An 18,881-nucleotide genomic window follows, 5' to 3' on the forward strand; every position below is an offset into this window, starting at 1 on the left:
GCAATTATGTTTTATTTCTTAAGTTGCATAACCATGCAAATGGGGACAGCTGTCTCAAAATTGACACCAATGGTTGTTAAAACTGGAGCAATTGTTTTTGGCTATGAATAAGCAGTTCACTAATTTTCCATATTCTAATGTATGCATCAGCAAATCTGATTCAGCAAATGATGGTTAACGGTTTGCATACAAGGTATGGAGTAGAAATTCATCTCTGGCAGTGGCGCAAGACCTATACTTTGTACAACTGATTAAAGTGACTGCAATGGAACTGAATAACAGGCTCTGTGTATAACGAGCAGCCGATCCCGTGCTGCCCATTGTGCGCCACTGCCCAAGACACATTTCTAGGCCCTGGTGTTTTAAGTGATAATGTCTGGGAAAGAATTTTATAGGGAAAGAATTTTATAGGCAAAAGAAGATGATGGCCCAGAAATTCGGGTCGGAGGCTTCCCACGGGTGCAAGCCTCCGACCTGCACTTACCTAGCGCGCCGGCCGTTGTGCTGTGGGCCCGCGTGGGATTCCGACCCTGGGCCTCCTCCAACTGCCGGCGCGCAGTGCTTACGTATCCCAGGGGCGCAGTTAGTTCGATGCATCCCCTGGGATCACGTGGGCCATGGAGAGCCAATGGTAGCAGGGAATGCTTCATTCATAAAATTGACGAAGCGCTGTCAAAACTATAAATACTATAAGCCCCAAAACATCACTAAAACTTCAAATAATTTTTTTTTTTAAATCGCATTTTTAAAATAACTATAAATTACACAAAATAACTTTTAAACAATTTAAATTTTTGAAAAAATTTATTACATTATCTAACGGGGCTAAAAAATAAACTTACCTTTAAAGTATTTAAAAATAATAAACCTGTGGGGAAAAATGTTTTAATTTAAATTAATTCACCACTTACCTTGTTAAAAGCAGGCCTTGCGCCTGCTTTTTACATGTGTAACTCCTGGAGACTTGCCCTCCCAGAGAAACCTACAAAAAAACCGTAAGTTCCATGCGCACGTGCTGTCTCTCCGGCGCACGCGTTCAACCTCTGAACCCCTTCCTTTAAGGGAACGGAAGTTCCAGTTTCCCACGCACGCGCAGTGCATGCACGAAACCGGCACTTCCGTTGGGCCTACGGGTGAGTACCCCGTGCGTACTCACCCGTGGAGACCCGAATTTCTGGGCCGACGTGTTTTCTTCTGGATTGGTATAGTGTTGAGATGCAGACGTAGCAGTTCTTCCATTCTTGGCATAAATTTGCAAGACTGGTGTAAGTGCTAGCAGTCTTTTAATGCTGCCCCAATCTATCATTGTGTAGAGTAGAGATTCCCCAAAGTTTTTTTGCTGTGCCCCATTCATGGCTCCCAAGTTCCTAAGAAAAATTAAGAGGATTTCATTTTCGCAGCTAATATAACATATTGCTTAAGACAGAAAGCAACATAAATAGCACAGTGCTACCCAACAGGCTCATCATACTCACTGAGACAAAGTTGAATCATCAAATTTTTGTTTGTGTTCAAGATTATTCAGTAGCACAGTATCATTACTATACTACGAACATAAGAAAACTTGATGACATCTTTATCTCAGTGAGAAGAATAAATATGTTTCCCATATTTACCCCAACAACATATCCTTCTATTCCTTTCTCCCTTGTGCTTATCTAGCTTCCCTTTAAATGCACCTATGCTAGTCGCCTCAACTACTTCTTATGGTAGGTAGCGAGTTCCACATTATAAACACACTCTGGGTAAAGAAGTTTTTCCTGAATTCCCTATTGGATTTATTAGTGACTATCTTATACTTATGGCCCATAGTTTTCGTCTATTTCCACCCCCCCCCCCCCCCCCCCATGCAAGTGGAAACATCTCTACGTCTACCCTATCGTGTCACCCCTCAGTCTTTTTTCTAGATAAGAGCCCGAGCCTGTTCAATCTTTCCTGATGGGTATAACCTCTCAGTTCTGGTATCATTCTAGTAAATCTTTTTTGCGCTTTCTCCAGTGCCTCTATCATTTTTATAATATGGAGAACAGAACGCCAAGGGTAGCACTGGGCTCTTTGATTACTTCCAGCTGTCCTTTCATTTGAAAGCCCTTTCATTGAAAAACTGTCACGGTTTATCTTTTGAGGGTAGGATGTTTGGTTTCCAAATTAAATTTTAGTTTGCTTGGTTTCATGCTGTCCTGAGCAAGCAATTCAGCACAAACACCAAATTGCAATTGAAGATTATTGTAGGACCTGGGGTTCCTAGCCGAAGAATTGAGATCGACTCAGAAAATCAAAAACAATAAAATTTAATGAACAAACGAAGCTGCACAGAAAACTGTAGGATACAATGCAAATAGATCTGGTCTGCTTGAAAGCCTCTCTGGAAACTGCTAGCAGGTTCCGAGCTCTACTGCTAGAAGGTTCTGAGCTCTGACATCATGACGCCATCACGTTCTTCCCGCCGTTGAGAGATCACGTGACGAACGGCATGACGCCATCGCGCGGAGTACAGGAAAGAAGCCCTAGTACGGTTAACAGATACATTAAAGGTGCAGCCCCCAGCTGTACTACATTGCTGTAAAAGGAATTATATACAATTGTCCGTAATCCTCTGGTGGTTCCGCCACATGCGCCCCCCCCCCCCAGAATTGCTTTTAACAGAGAAGGTAAGGCGAGAAGGGGGTCTGACGAGTCTGTCCGACCGACTGCGATACCCCGGCAGCTGGAACGGAACGCTAGAAGACAAACTGTCCGTTGGCTGTGGTTGTGATGACGCCACAGGCGGAGTAGAAGAGGCCGGCTGTGGTCGACCCGGTGAGGCGGGCACTGGCGACTCGGCGGATGACTGTGGCTGTACTGGACCGGCAGTCGACGGTGGACGACCACGACGAGGCGGCTGAGCGGTGACGACTGGTTCGCTCAGATCCAGATGCGCCGGTTTCAACCGGTCGATGGAGATGTGGTCAGGCTTACCGCCGACGTCGACTGTGAAGGACATGTCACCTGACGAGATGACGCGGCATGGACCTGTGTAAGGCGGTTTGAGCGGGTTTTTGCGAGCATCCTGCCGAATGAGCACGTATTCTGCGCTCTTAAGATCCACCGGGACATGGGAGCGCTGCAGGTCATGATGCGACGTAGGCACTGGGATGAAATTCCTAGCCGCTTCCTGGTGGCTGACGAGCTGCTGAGCTGGGGACCAGGGTTCCATGTGAGGAGGAAGAAAATCGCCAGGCACTGAGTGGTTGGCCGTAAACCAGCTCTGCTGAAGAAGAATGCAGGTCGTCCTTAGGCGCCGTGCGAAGACCTAGCAGCACCCAAGGGAGCCTGTCCACCCAACTAGGCCCACGGAGACTAGCACGCAGTGCGGCATTAAAGGACCTGTGGAATCTTTCACACAGACCGTTTGCCTGTGGATGGTAGGCGGTGGTACGATGAAGCTTGGTGCCCAAACCTTGAGCTACGGCGTTCCAAAGCTCAGAGGTAAATTGAGGCCCCCGGTTGGAGGAGATGTCAGCCGGTACCCCGAACTGAGCTACCCACGACGAGATGAAGGCTCTGGAGACGTCTGCCGCTGTGGTGGCAACCAAAGGAATTTCCTCTGGCCACCTGGTGGTGCGGTCTACCACGGTGAGGAGGTGAGTGTACCCGCGAGAGGAAGGGAGAGGACCAACCAGGTTCACGTGCACATGGTCGAATCGATGCTCCGGAACCGGAAAAGTGGTGACTGGGGCCTTAACATGGCATTGTATCTTGGACTTCTGGCAACTCACGCAGGTATTGGTCCAGTCACGGATGTCGAGATGCATGCCCTTCCAGACGAATTTCTTTGCCATGAGTCGTTGTGACGCTCTCATGCCAGGGTGTGACAACCCGTGGATCGTGTCGAAAATTCTCCTGCGCCATTCAACTGGAACGATTGGACGTGGGACGCCCATCGAGATGTCACACAGGAGTGTGGTCCCTGCGGCCTGGAAACTGACATCAGCCACTTGTAAGCTGGAAGGTGCGGTCCGGTATGTCTGCACTTCAGGGTCTGCCTTCTGTTCTTTTGCCAAACCAACATAGTCAACTCCCAGGTGTACTGCGTGGAGCTGGGCACGGGAGAGACAATCCGCCACCAGGTTGTCTTTGCCCGAGACATGTATGTCCGTTGTAAATTCAGATATGTACGTAAGATGACGTTGTTGCCGTGCCGACCATGGTTCCGCTGTCTTGGTCATCGCAAAAGTAAGTGGCTTGTGGTCTACAAAAGCCGTGAATGGGCGTCCTTCCAGTAGGAAGCGAAAATGGCGGATGGCCAGAAACAATGCCAACAACTCTCTATCAAAAGTACTATACTTGCGTTCGTTCTTCCGCAATTGGCGGCTGAAGAAAGCCAGTGGTTGCCATGTGCCGTCGACCCACTGCTCCTGTACTGCCCCGATGGCATAATCAGATGCGTCGGTGGTAAGGGCAATGGTTGCGCCCGGAAGGGGATGTGCCAACATGGTCGCAGCAGCCAAAGCGTTCTTGGTGTCGAGGAAAGCCTGGTCCATCTGGGGTGTCTAATCGATCAGGTCTTTGCCCGATTTACCTCTGAGGGCCTCGTACAAAGGTTGCATCAACAATGCCGCCTTGGGGACGAACCGATGATAAAAATTGACCATTCCTGGAGGGCCCTGACGGTCTGAGGAAGAGGGAACGAGGTGACTGCTTCCACTTTCGTGGCCAGCAGGACAGCGCCTTCTGAGGCGATTGTGTCCCAGGAAATCAATGCTGTGCAACCCAAACTGGCACTAGGCCGTGTTGGCTGAGACGAGAAAAAAGGGTACTCAAGTATGTGTTCTTTCGTGCTGTTACTGGCAATAAGGATGTCGTCTAGTTAGACGAAGATGAACGGCAGATTGCGCAACACTGAATCCATGAGACGTTGGAAGGCTTGTGCTGCATTCTTCAGCCCAAACAGCATACGAAGGAACTCGAAGAGCCCGAAAGGTGTGATGACGGCGGTTTTGAGGACGTCCTGAGGATGCACGGGCACTTGATGATAGCCTCGGACAAGGTCCACTTTGGAAAAGATGGAATTCCCTGCCGATGGGCCGAAAAATCCTGAATGTGAGGAATTGGGTACCGATCCGGTGTGGTAGCCTCATTCAGGCGTCTGTAGTCGCCGCATGGTCGCCATCCGCCGCCCGGCTTAGGAACAATGTGTAATGGCGAGGACCAAGGACTATTCGAACGTCGAATAATAACCAGGCGTTCCATATATGGAACGCCGCCTTGGCGGCCGCGAGTTTGCCGGGTTCCAGCCTTCAAGCTCTCGCATAAACGGGGGATCCTGTCGTGGTAATGTGGTGCGCCACACCGTGCCTCGCAACTGAAGAAAATGTGGGCCTGGTGAGCTCAGGGAACTCACTGAGAAGACGAGAGAACTCATTTGGAGATGGGACTGCACAGGCAACTGACCAAGACATCGCGGTGCTTCGGTGGCAGGGGACCGAGTGAAAAGTGGAGGCACTGATTAGCCGGCAGTGTCGGACGTCGCGAGAAACCCGTTTGTGCAGAAGAAATCTGCCCCCAGGATGGCCTGAGAGACTTTCGCCGTGATGAACTCCCAAACAAAACGTTGGCCGCCAAAACTCAACTGGACCCTACGCTTTCCAAACGTGCGAATGGCCGCACCATTGGCTGCCTCGAGGGGGGGACCTTGACCGCCGGATTGAAGATCTAGCTTCGACGCTGGTAGGATACTGCACTGGGAGCCAGTATCACAGAGAAAACGTCGCCCTGACAGGGAGCCTGTAATGTATAGGAGTTTCCCTGCGGACCCGACAGCCATCGCAACTCCGGCGCGTCCCTTAGGCCTTATTGATCTTCTGAGAAACCGCTGGTTTGAGGTAGGTTTTTTTTTGGGTGAGAAACTGCAGGGCGGATGGCAATTTCTGGCCTTCGCGCCGAAACGAGCGTGGTATGCACACCAGCTTGCAGGAGGAGTCGTCGGATTCGCTTTTGTGGGGGATGGGCGCCTCGTGGCTGCACAAGATTGTTGTGAGACGGTGAATATTTTATCCGCTTCCGCGGCGAGTTCAGTACAATCCGTGATCGCGGAATTGGCCAAGGCCGTCTGTACTGGCTCTGGTAGTTGACAGAGAAACAGCTCGCGGAACAGAGAACATTGCGGTTCCGAGCCCAAAAGCGTGAGCATTTGGCTCATGAGCTCAGAGTTTTGAGTCCCCGAGGCCGGGCATGGAGATAAGTCTGCGAGCGCGCTCCAACTTGGACAGACCGAAAATCTGCAGTAAATGTGCTTTTAAAGCTTCGTACTTGCCATCGTTCGGTGCACTCTCGAGGAGGCCGACGACCTGCGAGGCTGTGGCGCTGTGGAGGGCGGAGACCACGTAATAATAACGGGTCGAATCCGCTGCTACTCCTCGGATTGCAAATTGGGCTTCCGCCTGGAAAAACCACGTGGCCGGTTGTTGCTCCCAAAATTGCGGCAGTTTGAGGGTGACTGCGTTCGTGTCCATGATGTAACTTCAACGAAAATTGTTCGAAGAAATCGGGGTCACCAATGTAGGAACTGGGGTTCCTAGCCGAAGAATTGAGATCGACTCAGAAAATCAAAAACAATAAAATTTAATGAACAAACGAAGCTGTACAGGAAACTGTAGGATACAATGCAAATAGGTCTGGTCTGCTTGAAAGCCTCTCTGGAAACTGCTAGAAGGTTCCGAGCTCTACTGCTAGAAGGTTCCGAGCTCTGATGTCATGACGTCATCACGTTCTTCCCGCCGTTGAGAGATCACGTGACGGACGGCATGATGTCATCACGCGGAGTACAGGAAAGAAGCCCTAGTACAGTTAACAGATACATTAAAGGTGCAGCCCCCAGCTGTACTACATTGCTGTAAAAGGAATTATATACAATTGTCCATAATCCTCTGGTGGTTCCGCCACATTATCATCAAAACCAGTAAATGTGAACCCCAAGTCCAAGTAGGAATGATTGTACTTCCTAGTATTCTTTTACTTGGTTATACTTGATCCTTCCCCAGGATCAACATTCTCAACTTTACACTTCAAAAAATGCACCATTTGTTCACTATTATCTCACATCACACTCGACACTCGCGTCAGTATTTAGTACAGGAGCTAGATATCGCTGACATACATGAGTACATTGGTCAATGATGTGTTGGTACTATGCACTGGTAATCTTGGGATCTGAGGGATGAAGCCCATGTATCCTCATAAGCTCACTGCACCTGCCACCCCCCCCCCCCCCCCCCCCCCAAGTTTGAAAATTATGGTATATAGGATTAATATTATAACCACATCTATTAAATGTTGTAAAATGTAGACTGGTCAAGCAGGCATTTGGACTGTACTACAATCATAGAATGGTTACAGCACCGAAGGAGGCCATTTGGCGCATCAAGCCCGTGCCGGCTCTCTGCAAGAGCACCTGAGCTAGCCCCACTCCCCCGCCCTTTCCCTGTAGCCCTGCAAATTTCTTTCCTTCAGGTACTTAATCGTGGTTTTCAAAAGGGAATTGAATGAGTCTGCCTCCACCACTCTTTCAGGCAGTGCATTGCAGATCCTAACCACTCGCTGCGTAAATAAGTTTTTCCTCATGACGCCTTTGGTTCTTTTGCCAATCGCCTTAAATTTGTTTCCTCTGGTTCTCGACCCTTCTGCCAATGGGAACAATTTCTCTCTATCTACTCTGTCCAGACCCCTCATGATTTTGAACATCGCTATCAAATCTCCTCTCAACCTTCCCTGCTCTAAGGAGAACAACCCCAGCTTCTCTAGTCTATCCACGAAACTAAGTCCCTCATCCCTGGAATCATTCTCTTAAATCTTTTCTGCATCCTCTAAGGCCTGCACATCCTTCCTAAAGTGCAGTGCCCAGAATTGGACACAATACTCCAGTGGAGGCCGAACCAGGTTCATCATAACTTCCTTGCTTTTGTACTCTAGGCCTCTATTTATGAAGCCCAGGATCCCGTATGCTTTTTTTAACCACTTTCTCAACCTGCCCTGCCACCTTCAATGATTTGTGCACATACACCCCCAGGTCTCTCTGTTCCTGCACCCCCTTTAGGATTGTACCCTTTAGTTTATATCGCCTCTCATTCTTCCTACCAAAATGTATCACTTTGCACTTTTCTGCATTATATTTCATCTGCCACGTGTCCACCCATTTCACCAGCCTGTCTGTCTTCTTGACATCTATCATTATCCTCCTCGCTGTTCACTATACTTCCAAGTTTTGTGTCATCTGCACATTTTGAAATTGTACTCTGTACATCCAAGTTATTAATATATATATCAAGAAAAGCAGTGGTCCTAGTACCGACCCCTGGGGAACACCACTGTATACCCTCCTCCAGTCTGAAAAACAACCGTTCACCACTACTCTGCTTCCTGTCACTTAGCCAATTTCGTATCCATGCTGCCGCTGTCCCTTTTATTCCATGGGCATCCAATTTGCTGGCAAGCCTATTATGTAGCACTTTATCAAACGCCTTTTGGAAGTCCATGTACACCATGTCAACCGTATTGCCCTCATCAGCCCTCTGTTACCTCATCAAAAAACTCGATCAAGTTAGTTAAACACTATTTGCTTTTAACAAATCCACGCTGGCTTTCCTTAAGTACTGAAGTGAGATATGGCTGTTTTTTAATAGGATCCCACTTTGCAGTCAGCTTTTGCAAATTATCTGTCACTTGTTTGCCCCAGAGTAAATTGGATGTAATTAGTAAGTAAAGGAGTTGAATACATTTGTCTGCCCACTGTTCACTTTGTCTATCACTTGCAGTGATTTGATTACTGTTTGCCTTTAAGATAACTTCCCTGTAAAGGATGATACTATTAATGATGTTCACTTAATTAATAACATTCATAAGGTTGATGGTGAAAGGTGAGAAATAAAATCGGACCAAGATATTTTCCAGAGTAAGCTTTAAGTAGATTTTGTGGTAAGACGGGCTCCCATTTATTACGAGCTGCAGGACTCATTGAAAACACGCCATCATCTGGAAAATGTGCGTTCCCCGCTAGTAGTGTAGGTTGCTGCGACCAGGTGGCGCTTGGGATGGTTTAAAGTTGCACCCTTGTAGCTTTTAATGAACTTGTTTCAGTATGGTGGGGCACTCCCTGATCGTGATCTCACTGGAGCGGCCTAGCAGGGAGGAAGCTATCCTATTTGAGAGTCTCCATGCCAGAAGGCAAATTGACATTTTAAAAAATCATCAAATTTCGACATAGTGTCTTCCATAAAATGCAGAGTAATTGTACACTACACCACAGACTATGAATGAAAATTCCCAAGTAGTTTGAATAAAAACTTCCTTCTACATTTGATGATGTCAGAATTCCTAATTTAATTGTAGCCTTACAATTCCACCCCCCCCCACCCCCGGTGCTTCAATTATTTGGTTTAATGTAAGATATTGTTAAACATGTGATTGTAGAGAGCCTTGAGTGTTACCAATTGTTTTCTTCTAGCCATCTTGTATTGGTCACTTGATCTGTGTGGATCAGTCACATTCGGAGAGTCGAATGCAGAAAAACAGTTATATTGTTCCCCAATCCACCTGTACATCCAGGCCTCTCCTCATCAGCCTGCGAGCAATGCTGTGGGATATTCCTGTACTTTCAGTAAATAATAAATGTTTACAACTGTCTTCGCAAAAGCATAATAATAAAAGGAGTCGATGTGCATCATTAGTTGCATTCTCTCCAATTTCTTGATTGATTGTACCCACTGTCGATACTGCTTGTTGATACGGAGAGATGATGTGTTCCCTGCACCAAATGAAAAAAGTAGCTACATGTGTCTTGCCAGAACTAAAGTATGTTAAATGATCCGGTATTAAAGCGTGTTAATTTGACTCACTGATCCTGTTGGGTATGGTAATGAGGGGCGAATCCATGATCCCACCACCAAACACATCTTCCCCTCCCCGTTCAGCATTCCAAAGTGACCGCTCCCTCCGCGACACCCTGGTCCACTCCTCAATCACCCCCTCCTCTTCCCACGGCACTTTCCTGTGCCAACGCAGGCGATGCAACACCTGCCCTTTTACCTCCTCCGTTCCCACTGTCCAGGGCCCCAAATAATCCTTCCAGGTGAAACAGCGATTTACTTGTACTTCTTGCAATTTAGTATACTGTATTCGCTGCTCACGAGCGGTCTCCTCTACATTGGGGAGACCAAACACAGATTGGGTGACCACTTTGCGGAACACCTCCGTTCAGTCTGTAAGCGTGACCCCAGAGCTTCTGGTCGCCTGTCACTTTAATTCTCCGCTCCACTCCCACTCTGACCCCTCTGTCCTCTGCCTCTTGCACTGTTCAAATTAAGCTCAACGTAAGCTCGAGGAACAGCACCTCATCTTTCGATTAGGCACTTAACAGTCTTCTGGATTCAACATCGGGTTCAACAATTTCAGACCATAACCTCTGCTCCTATTTTTTTCCACATGATTCTGCGATTTCCATTTACACCTCCTCTAGACCCATTTTTTGTTTCTTAACTTTTCCTATCACCATCATCGCTTTTGTCTTTTAATCTCTCCTGCCTGGCTTCTACCCGATCACAGACCTTCCCTTTTGTTCTTTTCTCCCCTCCCCCTTTCCCTGCCCCTGCACTTGCTTAAAATCTATCAAATCTCGATTTTTCCAGATCTGACGAAAGGCCATCGACCTGAAACGTTAACTCTGTTTCTCTCACCACAGATGCTGCCTGACCTGAATAGTTCCAGCGTTTTCTGTTGTTTCAGATTTCTAGCATCTGCAGTATTTTGCTTTTGTTGTGCCATAATCCATGCTATTGAACTCCTAGTGAATTGCTCCCAAGTTTGCTTCGGGTTTGGCGGCCTCATTCACACAGGCTCCTCCCAAATTCAATTTGATCTGGTGGGGATTTATTTGGTCGTGACTGTATGGAGTCATGACTTCACAACTTTGTGCGTCCCAAACATGCAACTTTTGAAGGCATTAAAATAATTTATAACTTCCTCGCAGGAGGCACAACCACTTGTGCTAAACTGTTGCTCTTGGGGACCCAAATTGCAGGAGTTACAATGCAGTCTGAGACTTGTAGATAGGAAAAATTGCAAGTATGGAAAATTAACATCTTATAACTTTTTTTTCAGAAAAAGGTACTGATTGTGACTCCATCCTTTAAATCCTTCAATAGTTATTACTATAACATTATTTTGAGTGTCTTTGTAAGTTAGCTGTTTAAGTACTGTGTCATTTGATCCACACAGCTGTCGTTTGTTGCTTAATATGCATGTGGCTTACTTTTTGAAATGATTTAGGCTAGGCATTTTGTGACTAGTCCCAGGACCAAAACTGATGTAAAATAAATCCCCATACTAATGGTGTGTTTCCATTCGAACAGCTATTTTATTGAAAGTTTTTTTTTAAATTAGAAGTTCTGAAAGTAACTTAAATGTTGGCAGCAATTGGTGTTTGCCTTTTTTGTATTTTTTTTTTGTTCTCCATCAAGGTAAAGGATGTTAGAAATGGAGCACATCTAATATCAGCGCTCCCAGGTTAGGTAGCCCATTAAACCCTCCTGCCGTATAGGACTAAGCACCATATCGGAGGTTACGGCGATGGAAGGAGGGTTCATGTTGCAGCCTATCGGCCTGTGAACCCTACCACACTTTCACACTATTCTCCATGGGAAAAGTAAACATAGAAACATAGCAACTGAGTAAGTTTTGGGAGGAATAAACAAATAAAAATATTTGCATCTTAAGCAAATCTGCCAGAGGGTTAAGGAAACAAATGTTGCATAATAATGCAAATGACTGAGTATTCGAGATTTTGCAGAGAGAACAAAAAGTTATTTTTATCATAAAAACAAATTTCTTCAAGTAATATTATGAATATTATAACTGACGGCTGTGGACTGTATCTTCTAGTATAAGTACAGGAAACTTTGTGTTATCCGGAGGCTAAATGTCCGGCAAGCTCGAGCCACCGGCAAAAATCAGGAGCCGTTTTGTTAGGTTTTTTTTTCTTCTCATGGCTTTTCCCCTCGTGGCTTTTTTTTCCCCAACAGTCAGGCTCTGCAAAGTCTCTGTAGCTTAGCAACAGCTTCAGAGAGACGCTTCCAAGGTACGGGCCGACTGTTTAGAAGCTGTTGCTAAGCAACAGTGTTTGTTGTCAGATACGGAGATGAAAAGCTCCATATGCTTCAACATTAACGCTGGTGTGTCCGGCAGTTTTGAGGGAACGGCAACAGCTCGGTCCCGTCGGTGCTGGATAGCACAGAGTTTCCTGTAATGTGTATAGTCTCTTTACCTTGTGTCAGTCACGTGATATTTTTCAGTAAATTTGTTGCATTACAGCACTGGGCAAGCCATGTAAAGGAGTAGCAACAACAATCCTGATCCCTGATTACCTTTAAGCAATATCACAGGAGATCCCAGTGTAATCTGTTAATACTGGTTATCTATCTCTATCTATATATATATCCATTTTAGAGTTTGGTTGGTTATATGTACAGCAGAAGTGCACTTCTGATATTTGCCCGACGTGTTTGTATCCTGAAACCTTAAGGGAGTGTCACCATCAGCAGATCCTTTTTTTAAAAAAAAAAAAAAACATTTTAACAAATTCTAATTTACTTGAAACTTTTTTTTAAATGAAAAAAAAATTCAAATCGAATCTTCGTGAAGATTCTTGAGAGATTTGGGGATGCAGATACATATATTTTTAACATTAAGTGCAGGTGAAAAGGACAGTATGCCTTGGGGTGAAGAAGGTAAAAAAAAATTGGGAGAATGGGGGAAGTTTGATCTGAATTCCTATCTTTAAAAAAAAAATGTTCTGATTGAGGTTACTTCCCTAAGCCCTCTACTGAATGAATTAAATTACTAACCACTGAATCGGCTGCTAACTTGCCACATGTTTATTTTAGTTCTATGCACCTTGGTGTGGCCACTGCAAGAAGTTGGAACCAGTATGGGATGAGGTAGCTGCTGAACTGCATACCTCAGGGTCTCCAGTAAAAGTGGGGAAGATGGATGCAACAGTTTATGCAGGTGAGGCGTGCACCAGTGTCCTATTCTGTCTTGCATTGAAAAATTGGTCCATGTCTTTAAAAAAAATTTCAAAAAATAACATAACCAGAATGAGTTGTACAAGAAATGGTTTTACACAGTCCCATCTAAAATATTCTGTTATTGGATTTAACCAGAGCCACCATTTTACCATGACTAAAAGTTCCAGAATCCCATGAAATAAAAGTGGGATTTGACTTGTGTTTTTGGTTTGGGGGGTGTGTGGGGGGGCGGTGGTTATCGATGTTCTGAGATTCAGTCCATATTATAATTAAGCCATTCAGTTTTTATTGCATGTTATTACAGGAGTTTGAGATGTTTTAAGATTGTATTCTGCATTTTGTTCATTTTATTCCTTGAAAACTGCAGATCGATGACCTTGGACAAAACCAATTAAATTCTTTTCAAAAGGAGTTGAATGTGTACTTAAACACAACACACTTGGTTCTGACTGAACCCACCTTAAAATCAATTGACAATATATGAGCTGGCTTCACTCTTGTTTCTCAATTTTAGACTACTCCTGATTATACAGCACTCTTATCTTGGTATGTAATAGCTGGTATAGCCATTTAATTAAATTTGATAATTCGCTATTCGTTCTGAACACTCTTGTCAAAGTGCCCTTTTTAAATCTGTTAAGTAAAGTTACTTAAAGAAGACTAGAGAATGCAAGAGTTTCCTAATTAACAAAGATCTACATGGGACTGTCTCTCTAACAAAAACAATGAGCCTTTGCTGTTGTTACTCTAATTACTTCTGGAAAATATTGCTACAGATTGTGTGGTACAAACCCTCTGTTTATATTTTAATTTCAAAAGGAAATCTCTACATTCAATTAACTAATCAGAGTGACACGTGTGCTAGAAGGTCTCTTCCCCTCGCCCCCCCCCCCCCCTCCTTCTGTCAATCAAACCTGTTAAATGTGGAGTCCTGTGACTGTCATTGAGTCACTGGAGCATGGCTTTCCTTGGAGTAAGACAGACTTCATGTCTGCGGTTCTTGCATTTGGGGAGATTTGACATGTTTATCCTTTCTAGGTGATGGTCCAAACGGGGGACAGCAACATTTTTACTGCAGTAAGAAATGTCACTGTCCTTTTGGGGTCAGTACTTAGGACCTTTTATAGCTTTAATTGCTTCATGAATTTTAGCTTAAAAGATTTTTATGGCTTAATTATATGGGAACTTCCCTGGCTTTAAGTAACTTTGCTTTGTAGTCATTTCCCAGCATTCAGTTCAACTACAGGCTCCATATTACGTGGGTGGTTTCCATTTTAAGCACATTTTAGGCAGCTTATAGCGCATTTCCCCATGGAATTTCCAAGGCAATTTACGGGGCTCTGTATCTAGTTGTGTGATCCACCTGCTCTGCCTCTCAACTGTGCTCCCTTTTGCCTTCAGTCTGCCTCCCATTCTTGCTCTGCATACCTCAGTCCTCTTCTTGAACCCATACCATGTGTCTTTAATGACCAGGGGGACAGCCCCATCATCTGAATGAAAGGCACAGCAATGCTGCACAAGCATGTGCTTGGTCCTTTCAGCAATTTTGTGTGAGTTCCACTAGTAAGTTCCCATGAGTTCCATGGACTTTTAGCACTTTTAAAGTGTAGCTTTGCACCATGCTAGAGTTGCACTAGATTCATTGTAAAGTCAGTGTGAAACTGCCTACTCAAGGTATTCTCGCATCTCAAATCACTGACCTAACCGAGTATGGTAGCACAGTGGTTATGTTACTGGACTAGTAATCCAGAGGCCTGGACTAATGATCCAGAGTTCAAATCCCATCACAGCAGCTGGGGAATTTAAATTCAGTTAATGAAATAAATCTGGAATAAAAAGCTAGTATTGTGAAACTGTTGGAGTGTCGTAAAAACCCATCTGGTTCACTAATGCTCTTTAGGGAAGGAAATCTGCCGTCCTTAGCTGGTCAGGCCTATATGTGACTCCAGACCCACAACAATGTGGTTGATTCTTAATCTGCCCTCTGAAATGGCCGAGCAAGCCATTCCGTTGTACCAAACTGCTACGAAGAACAATAATCAGAATAAAACCGGACGGACCACCCAGCATCGACCATGGCACCGGCTACAGACATGACAACGGCACACCCAGCCAGCCTAGCCGACCCTGCAAAGTCGTTGTCCTCAAACGTCTGGGGACTTATGCCAAAATTGGGAGAGCTGTCCCAGAGGCTAGTCAAGCATCAGCCTGACATAGTCATACTCTCAGAATCATACCTTTCAGCCAATGTCCCAAACTCCTCCATCACCATCCCTGGGTATGTCCTGTCCCACCGGCAGGACAGACCCACCAGGGGTGGCAGCACAGTGGTATACAGTTAGGAGGGAGTGGCCCTGGAAGTGCTCAACATTGACTCTGGACCCCATGAAGCCTCATGGCTTCAGGTCAAGCATGGGCAAGGAAACCTCCTGCTGATTACCACTTAACCGCCCTCACTCAGCTGATGAATCAGTACTCCTCCATGTTGAACGCCACTTGGAAGAAGCACCAAGAGTAGCAAGGGCACAGAATGTACTCTGGGTGGGGGCTTCAATGTCTATCACCAAGAGTGGCTCGATAGCACCACTACTGATCAAGCTGGCCGAGTCCTGAAGGACATAGTTGCTAGTCTATGCCGTGACAGGTGGTGAGAGAACCAACACGAGGGGGAAAAACCTACATGACCTCATCAATCTACCTGTCGCAGATGCATCTGTCCATGACGGCATTGGTAGCAGTGACCACCGCACAGTCATTGTGGAGACGAAGTCCCGTCTTCACACTGAGGACACCCTCCATCATGTTGTGTGGCACTACCACCGTGCTAAATGGGATAGATTCAGAACCGATCTAGTAGCTCAAAACTGGGCATCCATGAGGTTGCTGTAGGCCATCAGCAGCAGAATTGTATTCCACCACAATCTGTAACCTCATGGCCCAGCATATCCCTCACTCTACCATTACCATCAAGCCAGGGGACCAACCCTGGTTCAATAAGGAGTGTAGAAGAGCATGCCAGGAGCAGCACCAGGCATATCTAAAAATGAGGTGCCAACCTGGGGAAGCTGCAATACAGGACTACATGCATGCTAAAAAGCGGAAGCAACATGCTATAGACAGGGCGAAGCGATCCCACAATCAACAGATCAGATCAAAGCTCTGCAGTCCTGCCACATCCAGTTGTGAATAGTGGTGGACCATTTAACAACTAATGGGAGGAGGAGGCTCCATGAATATCCTCATCCTCAATGATGAAGTCCAGCACGTGAGTGCAAAAGACAAGGCTGAAGCATTTGCAACCATCTTCAGCCAGAAGTGCCGAGTGGATGATTGATATCGGCCTCCTCCTGAGGTCCCCACCATCACAGAAGCCAGTCTTCAGCCAATTCGATTCACTCCATGTGATATCAAGAAACAGCTGAGTGCACTGGATACAGCAAAGGCTATGGGCCCCGACAACATCCTGGCTGTCGTGCTGAAGACTTGTGCTGCAGCACTAGCTCTGCCTCTAGCCAAGCTGTCCCAGTACAGCTGCAACACTGGCATCTATCTGACAATGTGGAAAACTGCCCAGGTATGTCCTGTCCACAAAAAGCAGGACAAATCCAACCCAGCCAATTACCACCCCATCAGCCTACTCTCAATCATCAGCAAAGTGATGGAAGGTGTCGTCGACAGTGCTATCAAGCGGCACTTACTCACCAATAATCTGCTAACTGATGCCCAGTTTGGGTTCCACCAGGACCACTTGGCTCCAGACCTCATTACAGCGTTGGTCCAAACATGGACAAAGCAGCTGAATTCCATATATTAACGATTTGGAGGAAGGGACTGAGTGCAACATATCCAAGTTTGCCGACGATACAAAGACTGGAGGGAAAGCAGTGAGTGAGGAGGACATAAAAAACCTGCAAAAGGACATAGACAGGCTAAGTGAGTGGGCAGAGATTTGGCAGATGCAATATAATGTTGGAAAGTGTGAGGTTATGCACTTTGGCAGAAAAAATCAAAGAGCAAGTTATTATCTAAATGGAGAGAAACTGCAAAGTGCTACAGTACAAAGGGATCTGGTGGTCCTGGTACATGAAACACAAAAAGTTAGTATGCAGGTGATCAGTAAGGCCAATGGAATCTTGGCTTTTATTGCAAGGGGGATGGAGTATAAAAACAGGGAAGTCTTGCTGCAGTTATACAGGGTATTGGTGAAGCCACACCTGGAATACTGCGTGCAGTTTTGGTTTCCATATTTAAGAAAAGATATACTTGCTCTCGAGGCGGTTCAGAGCAGGTTCACTCGGTTGATTCCAGAGATGAGGGGGTTGACGTATGAGGAAAGGTTGAATAGGTTGGGACTCTACTCATTGGAATTCAGAAGAATGAGAGGCGATCTTATCGAAACATATAAGATTGTGAGGGGGCTTGATCGGGTGGATGCGGTGAGGATGTTTCCACTGATGGGTGAGACTAGAACTAGGGGGCATAATCTTGGAATAAGGGGCTGCCCTTTCAAAACTGAGATGAGGAGAAACTTCTTCACTCAGGGTAGTAAATCTATGGAATTTGCTACCCCAGAGAGCTGTGGAAGCTGCAACATTAAATAAATTTAAAATGGAGATAGACATTGTCCTAGCAGATAAGGGAATTAGGGGTTACGGGGAGAGGGCAGGGAAGTGGATGTGAGTCTAGATTCAGATCAGCCATGATCATATTGAATGGCGGAGCAGGCCCGAGGGGCCGTATGGCCTACTCCTGCTCCTATTTCTTATGTTCTTTTGACCGCCCTTGACATCAAGGCAGCATTTAACAGTGTGGCATCAAGGAGCCCTAGTAAAACTGAAGTCAATGGGAATCGGGGAGGGGGGGAAACACTCCACTGGCTGGAGTCAGACCTAGCACAAAGCAAGATGGTTGTGGTGGTGGAGGTCAATCATCACAGCCCCAGGACATCGCTGCAGGAGTTCCTCAGGGCAGTGTCCTAGGCGCAACCATCTTCAGCTGCTTCATCAATGACCTTCCCTCCAACATAAGGTCAGAAATGGGATGTTCGCTGATGACTGCACAGTTTTCAGTGCCATTCGCAACTCCTCAGATAATGAAGCAGTCCATGCCTACATGCAGCAATACCTAGATGACATGCAGGCTTGGGCTGAAGTGTGGCGTGAATGTTACCTGCCACTTAAGTGCCAGGTAATGACTATCTCCAACAAGCGAGAGTCTAACCACCACCACTTGACATTCAGCAGAATTACTATCGCCGAATCCCCCACCAACATCCTGGGGATCATCATTGACTAGAAACTTAAGTGGACCAGCCATAAAAATACTGTGGCAACAAGAGTATGTCAGAGACTCGGTATTCTGCAGTGAGTGTTTCACATCCCAACTCCCCAAAGCCTTTCCACCATCTACAAGGCACAAGTAAGGAGTGTGATGGAATACTCTCCACTTGCCTGGATGAGTGCAGCTCCAAACAACACTCCAGAAGCTCGACACCATCCAAGACAAAGCAGCCTGCTTGATTGGCACCCCATCCACCACCTTAAACATTCACTCCCTCTACACTGTGGGAGCACCTTCACCACACGGACTGCAGCGGTTCAAGAAGGCAGCTCACCACCACCTCCTCAAAGGCAACTAGGGATGGGCAATAAATGCTAGCTTTGCTAGCGACGCCCACATCCCATGAATGAATAAAAAAAAATTTTTTTTAAACTCCCTAGTTAAAATGCCAGTTTTGTGTTGTGCACTCAGTCACTTCATATTGACGGGAAAATCACTGTATTAAAAGGGTGTTTCTCTCTTGTTAATCAGTTGGAGAGGAGC

General features: G+C 46.0%; 1 protein-coding gene across 2 annotated transcripts in view; it reads left to right on the plus strand.

The window, feature by feature from the left end:
- The window catches only part of tmx3b (thioredoxin related transmembrane protein 3b), a 151,145-nt gene that overhangs the window by 11,465 nt on the left and 120,799 nt on the right, over nt 1–18,881 (plus strand). For both annotated transcript variants that reach the window (XM_085993443.1, XM_085993442.1), the window contains exon 4: nt 12,915–13,038. In XM_085993443.1, the coding sequence (XP_085849569.1) occupies nt 12,915–13,038 (124 nt within the window). The remainder of the gene's footprint in view (nt 1–12,914; nt 13,039–18,881) is intronic.

Source organism: Somniosus microcephalus, chromosome 7 (genome assembly GCF_052327205.1).
Source record: "Somniosus microcephalus isolate GS21.2 chromosome 7, FLI_Smic_1.0, whole genome shotgun sequence".
Classification (NCBI taxonomy): domain Eukaryota; kingdom Metazoa; phylum Chordata; class Chondrichthyes; order Squaliformes; family Somniosidae; genus Somniosus; species Somniosus microcephalus.